The 13183-nt window shown below is 39.4% G+C and overlaps 1 protein-coding gene across 22 annotated transcripts in view; it reads right to left on the bottom strand.

Annotated features, from left to right (window-relative positions):
* Positions 1-13183, bottom strand: part of LOC124876195 (EH domain-binding protein 1-like protein 1) — a 52672-nt gene that overhangs the window by 23405 nt on the left and 16084 nt on the right. For 8 of the 22 annotated variants that reach the window (XM_047378763.1, XM_047378762.1, XM_047378775.1 and 5 more), the window contains 5 exons: positions 8078-8143; positions 7825-7968; positions 7470-7685; positions 5972-6128; positions 1184-1495 (listed from right to left, as the gene is read on the bottom strand). In XM_047378763.1, the coding sequence (XP_047234719.1) occupies positions 1184-1495; positions 5972-6128; positions 7470-7685; positions 7825-7968; positions 8078-8143 (895 nt within the window). The remainder of the gene's footprint in view (positions 1-1183; positions 1496-5971; positions 6129-7469; positions 7686-7824; positions 7969-8077; positions 8144-13183) is intronic. The other 14 variants (XM_047378764.1, XM_047378776.1, XM_047378773.1 and 11 more) reach the window with 6 other exon arrangements.

The raw sequence follows: 13183 nt of genomic DNA on the forward strand, positions 1-13183 counted from the left end.
CATTGCAAACGTATTCACACCCTTGACTCTTTAACATTTTGTCACGTAACCACAAACGTCAGTGTATTTTATTGGGATTTAAAAGTTATAAGGCTATGGTTTTATGATGGTTTTTAACATTTTTTACAGTTGAAAATCGAGAATCCAGACTCTGTAGAACCACCTTTCGCTGCAGTTACAGAGGCGAGACTAATACTTTTGCTCATCCTTGATTCTGCAAAATATCTCAAGCCTAGTCAAATTGGATGAAGAGTGTTTGCAAATAAAAATGTTCAAGTGGTACCACAGATTTCTAGTTAGATTTAGGTATAGACTTTGACTGGGCCATTCTAACACTTGAATATGCTTTGATCTAAACCATTTCACTCTAGCTCTGGGTTTACAGAGTTCTTGTCCCACTGGAATGTGATCCTCTACCCTACTTTCAAGTCATTTACAGCCAGGTTTTCTTACAGAATTGGCTTGTATTTAACTCAACCCATCTTACCATTTACTCTAATCAGCATCTCTATTCCTGCTGAAAAAAATATACTCAAACCATGATGCTGCCACCACCCTGTTTCACCATGGGGATGCAATGTTCAGGGTGTTTGTCTTTTACTTCACATAGTGTAAAAATGCAGTTCTCAGCTAAATCTTTCAGATGTTTGTTGTGTCCCCTCCATGTTTTGTGGCAAACTCCAAATGTGATTTCTTAAGGCGTTCTTTTCTTAAGGCCGTGATTTGGTTGGTTTGCAGTTGTTTCCATTTTCAGATGACAGAGCAGTGCATTATGGGAAATTGTTTTATAAAATAAACCTACTTTTTTGACCACTTTATCTCTGACCTGTCTGATGTGTTCCTTGGTGTTCATGATGTTGTTCACTAACAAACCTCTGAGGCTTTGCACACCAGTGAAATCAAATGACTAATGGTGGTTTGGAAATGCATTTTGCAACACTGAGTTTTATTCAGTGGTATCAGAATAAAGGGTGCTGATTATGAAAGCACGCCTTTCAGACATATTCTTTTCCTTCCACTTCCCAATCATGCATGTGTTTGCATTGGTCTTTCACCTAAAACCCAAATAAAACACAGTGAAGTTTGTTTTTTTCATGAAATGTGAAAAGCGGTGAACGCTTTTGCAAGACACTCTCTGATGATTTTTGTGACTTTGATCTTGTCATTAAATAAAACAACTCACCCCGTAGGACACCTTTTGATAGTATCACACCTAGAGTCGTCTTCTTCCAGAAACAATCCCCCTGATTTCTGTCTTTGGTTAAGTGATTTTTTAACAACGTCTTCATAGTCAAGTTCAGATGCTGTTTTGAACAGCGTTTCACTCAAAACATTCTCACTAATTTGCTTTTTCAATTCATTTTTTTCCTCAACATCCAGCTGCTTAGGTGTGATAAATGCAGCAATGACACTGGTGGAGGACTCCTGAGGGGTGCAGGAAAAGGGCCAGGGAGGTGGCGGGGCTATGATCAGCTCTGAGCAGGGCTGAGCGGGACTGAAGACAGATATATAAGCTGTGAGACTCAAATGGTGACTCCAAAGGAGACAAACTGCAGAGCTGTTGGTTATCTTAAATGTGAAGGGGTGGGGGGGTCTTTGCAACTGGAAGCAAAGTGCAGTTGTTAACACATGTTAGCATCCTGGAAGCTCCAAAACCAGAAGCACAAAGCAACCCAAGGTGTTAAGGAACTGTGGACAGACAATTCTCATAAGACCTCATTCAAATCAGTGTGAATAATCGCTTAAGTAGGTTAGCTTGGGGCCATTTGGATCATTATGAGTGCTGCTTAAATACTTGTCCCGGATAATCAGGTTCTAACCTGTTATTAGTTGTTTGTCTTTAGTCTATACGCAAAACACTAAAATGATCAGAAAATAAGCTTTTTACTTTTTTCTTCTGTCCAACTGAGTAATCGTCAGAACAATGGTACCACCAGTGGGGGGCTTGTAAATGACCCCTTTGAATCTACGAATTTGCTAAACCATCCACTCTAGGCAGACAGGCTTATATGAAGAATATTTTACATGAATATAAATGCAAAATATTCATTCACCGAATTGTGACATTGAATTGCAGCATTTATTTAGCAAATTGTTTGTTCATATATCAGTATGTTTTTTTTTTTTGTTTCTCAAATTTCCATCAATCACTCCTGGACTTGTGCCCCTTGCTCCTATTTGTGCATAATAAGACTGAATCTCTGTTTAGTCCGGTTTACGCTGTGAGATTAACGACTGATTTAGACAACAATCTTTGATGTGAAAGAATTATAGAAACCTATAGTTGTGAGCTTAAATTTGTCATCTTCCATTTATTGTTTTATTTATGTCTCTGTTGGATCAGTTTTTTTTTTGTGACACCAGTGGCATTTATTTTTGTTATTTTTCTAAAGAAGGCAGACAGGAAGTGGGGTGGAGAGAGGGGGAAGACATGCAGCATAGGTCCTGGGGTCGGGACTTGAACCTGGAACAGGTGCGTTGAGGACTGAGGCCTTTGTATATGGGTCGACACTCTACCGCTACGCCACGTGCCGCCCCTCTGTTGGATCTGTTTGACATGATTCTACTGCTGCAAAAACAGTCTGGCATCTTCTATTGTGCAGACTGACATGAGTTACTATTAAGGTTTTAGAATAATTAATTTTTCCGACATGTTCAAGTCCCGTACGATTTTTGAAACTGCACACCGTATGTTCCGTGCTTTATGTTAAGGCAGGAAGCCTGTGCGCTATTCTTGGTGTTCGATTTCATGTAAAAATCGTTTAATCAGTCATAAAGTATTTACATGGAAACTTAAAAATGTAAAATATTATCAGATTTATTTTATTTAAAACAAAAAGGCAAAATTAATTTCTACTGCTATTGAAATAAATAACATATTCATTATTAGAACGATAATTATGTTGTCCATTTATCTATTGATATTTGGAATCTAATGCACGGATAAATAAATAAATAAATACCTGCAAAATTTAGTGCTGGTTTTCAAATGGTTATTTACCAGAATATTACACCTTTTTGTCATTCTGCATTAATGAGAAACACAGCTATAACCAACTGATATTAGCTGCTTTATCAGTTGAGCTATCAGCATGGATAAGGAGCCTGGAATCAGCTGATTAACAGCCAGCTTGCTATCTAGACGACCATATGCTGTAGCATGTGTTCCTATAACCTTTAGCATTGGGACTTGTACAGCAGTCAGCAAGTGAACCTTTAACCTTCCAAGGAACATAAATAGAAAAAAAAAAATCTGACCAGTAAAAAGCAAATTTTAACAAGACGATTAAGTATGTTTAACATGGAAAATCTAATTATGTGATTAAACACAAGTCTAATCCTTTCTGAATTTAAAAAACGCCACTATTTAAAATAGTACTAAAATAAAGGCAGCACGGAAGCCAGTTTTACACTGTAATTTACTAACACTTGATTTAACATTACTTCCTGTACTTGATTACAAATTAGGACTTCACTAACATTAACACTAACTGTAATTGTACAATGCTTCAATTTATATAAATGAAAATGAAAACTTTTTTCTTTGCATTTATATAAAACAAATAAATCATATATAGTTGTTTTGAAATATTAAAATGTCGAACATTCCCCTTAAGGGCAGTGTAAATCATGCTAACTGCTCAGACACTGGATTTAAAACCTCTCAGAAGCAGCACACAGTGAGCCAAATGAGATCCGAGCAGAACAAACCATGCAAAGCACCGCAGAAATGAAGGCAGAACTTTGACAATTCAATTGGATTTGTCCATCATTATGTTTTACGGCTGTTAGCTGCTGCCATTCAACAAAACTGGTCACTTCACATACAGGGAGTGTAAATGCTCAAGGAATACAGCTGTTCAAATTTGTATTTCAACTTGGATTTCAGCTCCAAAACATAAAAAGCAAACAAACAAACAAACATAAATAACAACATCCGAATATTATTGAAATGATTTCCTTTCCAATCTACAAGTAGTCTTTTATTTTTAAGTTTTATAAATGCAATGTTTCCCCAAAGTCAAGGAGTAATCATATCCGAATATCAGTATTTTAAAATTGATAGCCCTAACCACTGCCAGGGAAAAGACTTAAATGTTCTTGAAACTGTTCTAGATTCCTGAATCATGCAGAATGTTTGTTAAAACTGGCACTGTTACAGGCAGAAACACATCCTCAACTTTATAATTAACTCAACAGACCAAAAAAAAAAAAAAACATCAGCTGATATAAGTGTATTACATTAGGACTGAGCATGGCAAGTTGTAGCTTTATAACCACAGAAAAAGATATTAAGCTTCTAAACACAAGCCAACAATGTGAGTCCATAGATAAGCAAATTGTTTCAAAAACAATCAGCCCTTGCTGTTAAGCAATCATGCAGCATTGCATAAAACACTGAAGAGACTTTTTCTGGTTGCCAGATTTTCTAAGTCTGGCTAAATTGACCTATCACATGATTGCATCTAAGAAATGCCAGGAGAAATATTGTTTTTAGCTACAAGCTTTTACAGGATTTGACCACTGAAAAGTTTTTAAACACTGGTTTCAGTTATACCCAAAAAAACCAATATATCCCCAGACAATTCATTTGTGGTTAAGGTCACTGTTTTGTTGAGGTAATCAACAAAAAAGTGAAGTGAAACTATGTCCCAAAAATTTCCAAAGAAAACAACCCTTTAGGTTTCCTGAAACAGTGCTGTGCAAAAGTATTCACAGCCTTGTACTTTTTCAAATTTTGTCACATTACAACTACAAACCTCATGTACTGTATTGTGTTAGAATTTTTGGTATCAGACCAATAAAAATATACCGTAGTGCCTAATTGTGAAGTAGAAGAAAAATAATACAAGGTTTTTAAAAAGTTCTAGCAAAAAACAAAATCGGAAAAATGTAGCTAGCATCTGAATTCAGCCCTCGTGACGCCAATACACATAAATAAAATCCAGTGCAATTATCTTTAGAAGCCACCTAATTAGTAAATAGAGTTAATATGAGTATGATTTAATCTTTAATGTTCTGTGAAGGTCTCACAGATTTGCTACTGAACATCAATGAACAAACAGCAATCATGAAGACCGAGGAACACAGCAGACAGGTCAGAGATGCAGTTGTGGAGAAGTTTAAAGCAGGTTTAAGTTATAAAACAACACCCCAAGTTTTGGACGTCACAGAGCACGTTTCAATCTATCCTCTGAAAATGGAAAGAGTACAGTGTAACTACAAATCCACCAAGACACGAACGTCCACCTGAACTGGGAAGCCAGGCCAGGAAAGCATTAAGCAGTCAAAGACGTCCATGGTAACTTTGGAGGAGCTGCAGAGATCCACAGATCCACAAGAATCTTTTGACAGGGCAACTCATAACTGTTCACCTCACAAATCTGGCCTTTATGGAAGATTAGCAAAATAGTTAAATTGTTGAAACAAAGGCATTAAAAGTTACATTTAGAGTTGTCCAAAAAGCCATGCAGGGGAAACAGCAAACATCTGGGAGAATCTATGGAAGCTCTGCATCCAATCTAACTAAACCTGTGTCTTCTGCTAATAAGACATTTTTGACTTTAGATGTGCGAAACTGGTAGAGATATCCCAAAAGTCCTGCTGCTATAGATTTTAATCAACATTTTAAAAACCATGTATCATTGTTGATGAACTTCACAATCATGCACTACTTTGTGTTAGTCTGTCACATAAAATGCTGATAACTTACAGTAAAGTTTGAGGTTGTAACCTGATAACATGTGAAGACGTTCAAGGATTACACATACTTTTGCAAGGCATTGTATGTAGCTTTTCCTTGAATACAACACAAGGAAAGAAGAAAACTGTAGGGCAATAATCAATTTCTGTCTACTTTCACAATCTTTCTGTTCATGATCTGTTTACAGTCGACAGATTAATTTCCTCTGATGTGACAGTTGCGTCTAAACGGACCAAGGCAAGACTCCGAATTTTGCTGTGAACTCACCTGGTCTTTCCAGCTTTGCTTTCTGTGATAATCAGCTTTGACTGTTCCAGTGTTCTCCTGTTTGTTTCTGCCTGGATACTTGCAGGAGACGTTTTGTCTTTGCTCATTGGGCTTATAGTTGTCTCTTTATCCACTCGAGGGACAGGAAATGAAGAGCCTATAGAGACAGACAACAAGGAAAAAAAAGTGTAGAAATTAAAAAATATATGATTTTATCTAGAAACAGCATGTGTCAGATGAGTTTCATATTATTCAAATCTATATGCAGTAAATACAGGGGTTGGACTATGAAACTGAAACACCTGGTTTTAGACAACAATAATTTATTAGTATGGTGTAGGGCCTCCTTTTGCTGCCAATACAGCCTCAATTTGTCTTGGGAATGACATATACAAGTCCTGCACAGTGGTCAGAGGGAATTTAAGCCATTCTTCTTGCAGGATAGTGGCCAGGTCATTACGTGATACTGGTGGAGGAAAACGTTTCCTGACTCACTCCTCCAAAACACCCCAAAGTGGCTCAATAATATTTAGATCTGGTGACTGTGCAGGCCATGGGAGATGTTCAACTTCACTTTCATGTTCATCAAACCAATCTTCCACCAGTCTTGCTGTGTGTATTGGTGCATTGTCATCCTGATACACGGCACCGCCTTCAGGATACAATGTTTGAACCATTGGATGCACATGGTCCTCAAGAATGGTTCGGTAGTCCTTGGCAGTGACGCGCCCATCTAGCACAAGTATTGGGCCAAGGGAATGCCATGATATGGCAGCCCAAACCATCACTGATCCACCCCCATGCTTCACTCTGGGCATGCAACAGTCTGGGTGGTACGCTTCTTTGGGGCTTCTCCACACCATAACTCTCCCGGATGTGGGGAAAACAGCAAAGGTGGACTCATCAGAGGTTTGGCTATAGCAGCCCGGCCGTGTATATTGACCCTGTGGAGCTCCCGACGGACAGTTCTGGTGGAAACAGGAGAGTTGAGGTGCACATTAATTCTGCCGTGATTTGGGCAGCCGTGGTTTTATGTTTTTTGGATACAATCCGGGTTAGCACCCGAACATCCCTTTCAGACAGCTTCCTCTTGCATCCACAGTTAATCCTGTTGGATGTGGTTCGTCCTTCTTGGTGGTATGCTGACATTACCCTGGATACCGTGGCTCTTGATACATCACAAAGATTTGCTGTCTTGGTCACAGATGCGCCAGCAAGACGTGCACCAACAATTTGTCCTCTTTTGAACTCTGGTATGTCACCCATAATGTTGTGTGCATTTCAATATTTTGAGCAAAACTGTGCTCTTAACCTACTAATTGAACCTTCACACTCTGCTCTTACTGGTGCAATGTGCAATCAATGAAGACTGGCTACCAGGCTGGTCCAATTTAGCCATGAAACCTCCCACACTAAAATGACAGGTGTTTCAGTTTCATTGTCCAACCCCTGTATATAACTTAATACATAAGACAATTTGACTAAAAAGCTCGTGTACCTGTCTGACTAGAGCGGATTTGAGCAGTAGGAGGTGAAGGACGAGTAAAAGTAAGAGAAGAGGAGAAAAAAGTCAGGGAGGAAAGAAGAGCGGCAGAATGAGCTGGGGTCTCTGGGTCACAGAGAGCATCAAGATCAGGACTAGTCAGCAGAGGGACGGGGGTGATGTTTCCAATAGCAGGAACGTTGTTCGATGGAGGCCAAAGCTCTTGAGTGACTGACAAAAATAGAGTGTAAGAATAGAAAGCACAATAGAAAACAGAAGGAAAAACTCATATGCAGAAGGACTGACAGAGGACGTCGCAGAGGGGGTAACAAAAGTGTAGGAATGGTGGGAGAACAAACACAATGGTTACCTGACTCTGAGCCTGAGGGGGGAAATTTGGGGACAGATGATGATGATGAAAGTGGAGAAGCATCAGTGGATAAAGGAGAGGGAGAGGGAGAGGTGGGGCGGGCGATAGATTTCACCACCTGGGGTCTGAAAACGTGGGAATGGCCTGACGTGTTGGGTGGAAAATGGCAGAGGAGGCAAGAGGAAGAATGAAACGTTATAGGGACGAACTGGATAAGCATCACATCGAGTAAAGAGTCAAAGAGTAGACACACCAGAGCCTGAAGCAGAATCACCTGCAATCTGAACCTCCTGGGGGCGCTGCTGTGGTGTAGTTGGAGCTTAAAGAAGAGCAGAAAAAGGAGCGGTCAGAAGAAAACAAATCATAAACTAAAGGCTAAGAGCAAAAAAGGAAATGCATGGAAACCTGCATGCAGTTTAGAAACTACATCACAAACAAAACCTGTGCCATTTTCTGTTTTTTCTCCTTTTGTTCAACTTGTCATTATGTTTGCAGTTTTCTGGTCTCCAGGAGGATGTATTCTGAAGTAGACACAGCGATAGTTTATTTGTATTAACTGGCTTACTAAAACCTAAATCTTCCAAAAGAATAATGTTGCACAAACTACACAGCATGCCTACAAGCTCAGTCAAGAGGAAGTGTTCTTGTTTTTTTCGTCATTCCTTTTCCTCAGCTGATTTTGCAATCTAAGATTAGGAAATAGTTTTCAAAAGAGTAAGGCACTTTGCAGCCAAAACCTTGTAATTTAAAATGATCAACTAGTCTGGGCAGGTCAAAAGAGAGCTAGCCTTGTGACGGTAAAAACTATACAGACTTCTCAAAGTTTACTTCTTGCTTGAAACATTTTAAGGTTTGCAGCTTTTTGGTATCAGTTTGCCTTGCAAAAACATGTATACCCCTTTAACGCTTTTACAGTTTGTCACTTTTTAACGAACATCAGCATATTTTATTGGGATTGTATGTGATTGACCAAAACAAAGTAGCTCAAAGATGTGAAGTGGAAAGAAAAGGAAATAGGATTTTCAATATTTTGAAAGATACCCCTTACTCTGATACCCATAAATATAATCCACTGCAATCAATGGCATTAGAAGTCACCTTAGTTGGTAAATAGAGTCTACCTGTTTGTCGTTTAATCTTAGTATAACTGCATTTGTGAAGGCCTTAGAGGTTTGTTTACAAACATTAGCGAATTAATAGCATCAGGGAGAGCAAGAAACACAGCACACAGATAGAGAAGCCAGGTTCACTATGGTAACTCTGGAGGAGCTGCACAGATCCACAGCTCAGTTGGGAGAATCTGTTAAGATGAAAACTATTAGAGGGGCAAAAAAAAAAAGACTCCTGTTTTCAGTTTGCCAAAAACCATGCAGGAGACACAGCAAAGATGTGGAAAATGTGCTCTGGTCACATGAGACCAACACTAAACTTACTCAAACAGGCAAAACACTATTTGTGGTGGAAGACCAACTCACCTTTAACACATAGTTAATTAATAATTAATAAAACATAGTGAAGGCAGCATTTTGCTTTGGGGATGCTTTTTCATTTAGCACAAACAGGGAAGCTGATCAAAGTTAATGGGAAATGCATAAAGCATAATACCGGCAATCCTGACAGAAAACCTGTTGGAGGCTGAAAAAAAAGACTTAGGGCTAAGTTGAAGGTTCATCTTCCAGCAGAATGTCCCAAAACATACAGCTAGAGCAACAGTGGAATGACTTAGATCAAGCATATTGATGTGTCGGAAGTCAAAATCTAAATCCAATTCAAACGTAAGGCCTGACTTTAAAATGTATGTTTATGATTTGAGCTATTTTGCAAACAAGAACGGGGAAACATTTGAGTCTCCAAATGTTTAAAGAGACACCCTAAAAACTTGCAGCTGTAAATATAGCAAAATGTGGATCTACTGAATACTGAGTGAGGGGGAATGAACACCATACGTTTCAGATTTTTATCAGTAAAAAAATGTCTTTCCATTTTGCAGACGCCCCCTGCCTGGTGTTCTTGAATCACATAAAATATCAATGAAAGTACATTAAAGGTTGTACTTGTAACATGACAAAGTGTGAAAAAGTTCAATGATATTTTTGCAAGGTACCACACTGTGCCAGTCTGAGCTAATGGCAGAGAACTCATCTTGATCAATGGCAAAAAACCCATATCACTTTCTTAATGAGCATTTTAGAGAGGATTCAAACAGCTCAGCCATTTTGCTCAGGTTCCAGCAACAACACTAACACCTGTCTAAAGGTCCTAAATTCTGCTTGTATAAATTCTGCCCACTATCCGTCTGCTTATTGCCACTCCAATGTGCAGTACATGTTTGCTGAACCTCCTGTTTTCTTCCTGTTATTCATACACCTATTTGTTTAAGCTTTCGTGGTTCCTGTTGGACTTTCTCTCGATCATATCTGCCTAATGACTCTTTAATGTTTATTTTCCTCAGTGAATAAGTAAAGTATAGTTTTCCGTCTCACTGCCTTCTTTGACATTTCTATTTAGGTTCTTCTCATTTGCAAGCCTCTTGTAATGTTTTCCACTGAATAAGTTTTAAAGTGTTAGAAACATGTTTTAGTAAGATGGACTTTTGTGTTACTTGTTTATGCAATTAAATAAAATATCCTTAATATTTAGAATGGATAAATGTAGTGTTGGTGAAAGGTTTACATACACTCATCAACTGCATGAAAGTTATTATTTTTGGCCCAGATGTTATTTGCTTAGGGTGGAATGGTCAGACAATAAGCAACTTCAATAAATTGTGACATAAAAAAGGCATTTGGTATGGATTTATTTTGGATCTTCTCTAATCCATCCATGGCCAAACCTATACAGTACATATTTATGCTCCCTTAGATAAATGCATATCACCCACATGTTGGATATTTGACCACTATTCAGTGCAGAATTGGTAGAGACGATTTATACTGGTCAGTTTCCTGGTATGGATCTTGCCTTTTAAATACAGTGAACAGATTTTCAATTTGGTTGAGTTCAGGGCGTTGAGAAGGACATTGCAGAAGTTTGATTTGTCCATCACGAAACCAGCTTTGATGTGTATTTTGAATCTTTGACTTGTTGGAGCACACAGCTATGTCCAGGTACCACCCAGGTTTAAGACTGCCATGAACTGGAAACTGTTGGAACAGCAATGTCACTATGGGGTGCCTAACTAAATATTTAGTAAGCAAGCTAAATGTCGGAGGAGGATCTTGGGTTGGACCAAAGCGCAGACAAGAGCTCGGTAGCCGCATCATAGTTTATTCTTAAAAAAAAGGTCGAAACGTAACAAAAACACTGCAGGTATGAATCCAGAGACAAAATCCAAAACTTTCAAAACACTGCAGGTACTTTGGCAAAACGTAGCATAAGCGAAACATAAGCGAAGCAAAAACAAAACGCAGTCATGGTAGGGAAAGGGGTAATCAACAGAATAACAGAAGGAACCACCCCAGAACAGAGACACCAAACCAACTAATATACTGGGGAAATAACAAAAGCAGATAATCAACGGAACAGGGAACAGGTGCGACAAGGGGGCAGGGAAGGAGCAGGAACAGGTGAAACAAATACAAAGGCCGAGGAAGAGTGAAAGGACAGAAAACACAAACTAAGCAAGAAAATAAATCAGAGGAGGAAATAAAGAACTAGAATAACTATGAACTAAAGTAAACAGAGAAACTAGAGGGGAACATAGAAACAATAACCTAAGAAATAAACAAAGAGCCATAAGGAGAATCTAAATTACAAAATAAACCATCACAAGAACCCGCAAAGTCCAAAATGTCACTCCATGACACTAAATGTTTAGGTCTGAGCTAAATGTTGAAATATTTCAATGTTTAATGCTGAATATTTATATTTAGCTCTAAACATTTAAATATTTAGCTCAGACCTAAACACTTAGCTTGCTAATGAAATATTTAGTTTGTAAACAAAATATTAGGGGTCTGATTTGGGGACCAGAGGATTTTGTCTCTTCTTTTTGCAGATGACGTGGTCCTGCTGCCCCCCACTAGGCAAGACCTACAGCATGCACTGTCTAAATGCACTGGGACGGTTTGCAGCCGAGTGTCTGAGGCCATGATTCTCAACTGGAAAATGGTGGCTCGCCCTCTTCAGGTTGGAGGGGAGTTCCTGCCTCAAGTGGAGGAGTTCAAGTATCTTGGGGTTTTGTTCATGAGTGAGGGAAGAATGGAGCGGGAGATCGACAGATGGATCGATGCGGCTGCTGCAGTAATGGGGGCACTGTACCGGTCCGTTGTCGTGAAGAGAGAGCTGAGCCAAAAAGCGAAGCTCTCGATTTACCTGCCGGTCTACGTTCCTACCCTCACCTATGGCCATGAACTTTGGGTCATGATCAAAAGAACGAGATCTCTGATACAAGCGGCTGAAATGAGCTTCCTCCGTAGGGTGGCCGGGCACTCCCTTAGAGATAGGGTGAGGAGCTCGGCCATCCGGGAGGGGCTCGAAGTAGAGCCACTCTCCTCCGCATCGAGAGGAGTCAGTTGAGGTGGCTCGGGCATCTATACCGGATGCCTCCTGGACACCTTCCTCGGGAGGTGTTCCAGGCACGTCCCACTGGGAGGAGGCCCAGGGGACGACACAGGACACGATGGAGGGACCATGTCTTTGGCTGGCCTGAGAACACCTTGGCCTCCCCACGGAGGAGCTGGAGGAGGTGTCTGGGCGACCCGGTGCCGGATGAAGCGGAAGACAATGGGTACGAGTACGAGTTCGAGTACGAGTACAAAATATTGAGCTCAGACCTAAACATTTAGCTTGCAAACTAAATATCTAGTTTGTAAGATAAATATCTTGTAAATATCTTTGTAAAATAAATGTTTAACTTGCTAATTAAATATTTAGTTTGGAACTACATTTGTACATGTATGACTGACATGGTGAAAATATGACCATATGACCCCCATTTTTTTCACTTATGAGCAGTCAATTTTTGACTGTGTAACTTTACAAAGAGAACCCTATATGCTATGCCCACAGTGAGTCCAGTTTTACACTGCCGTCAACACAGAGGAAGCTGACCGAATAATGACTACTTTAAGCTATATGTTGCCACCATGGGAGAGTCAAATGTCTTCTGGTGAAACGTTTCACAGTCAGACAAGATTGAGTTCGTTGGGAAGAAGTCCAGATGAGTCTTTTAAAAATCAGAACACAATAGCAACTCTCAAGCCTTTTAGTTGCATGACAAGGGTCTGTTAAGCAACCAGTGGTAACGGTGAATTGCAAAAAAAAAAAAAAAAAAAATGAAGACTTTACCTTACATTAACAGCAAGAAAATTGAGACTTAGACACCTTAAGGTTCATATTAAGCTGCTGGAATGGCCAC

This window comes from Girardinichthys multiradiatus, chromosome 11 (assembly GCF_021462225.1).
Source record: "Girardinichthys multiradiatus isolate DD_20200921_A chromosome 11, DD_fGirMul_XY1, whole genome shotgun sequence".
In the NCBI taxonomy this organism is placed as follows: domain Eukaryota; kingdom Metazoa; phylum Chordata; class Actinopteri; order Cyprinodontiformes; family Goodeidae; genus Girardinichthys; species Girardinichthys multiradiatus.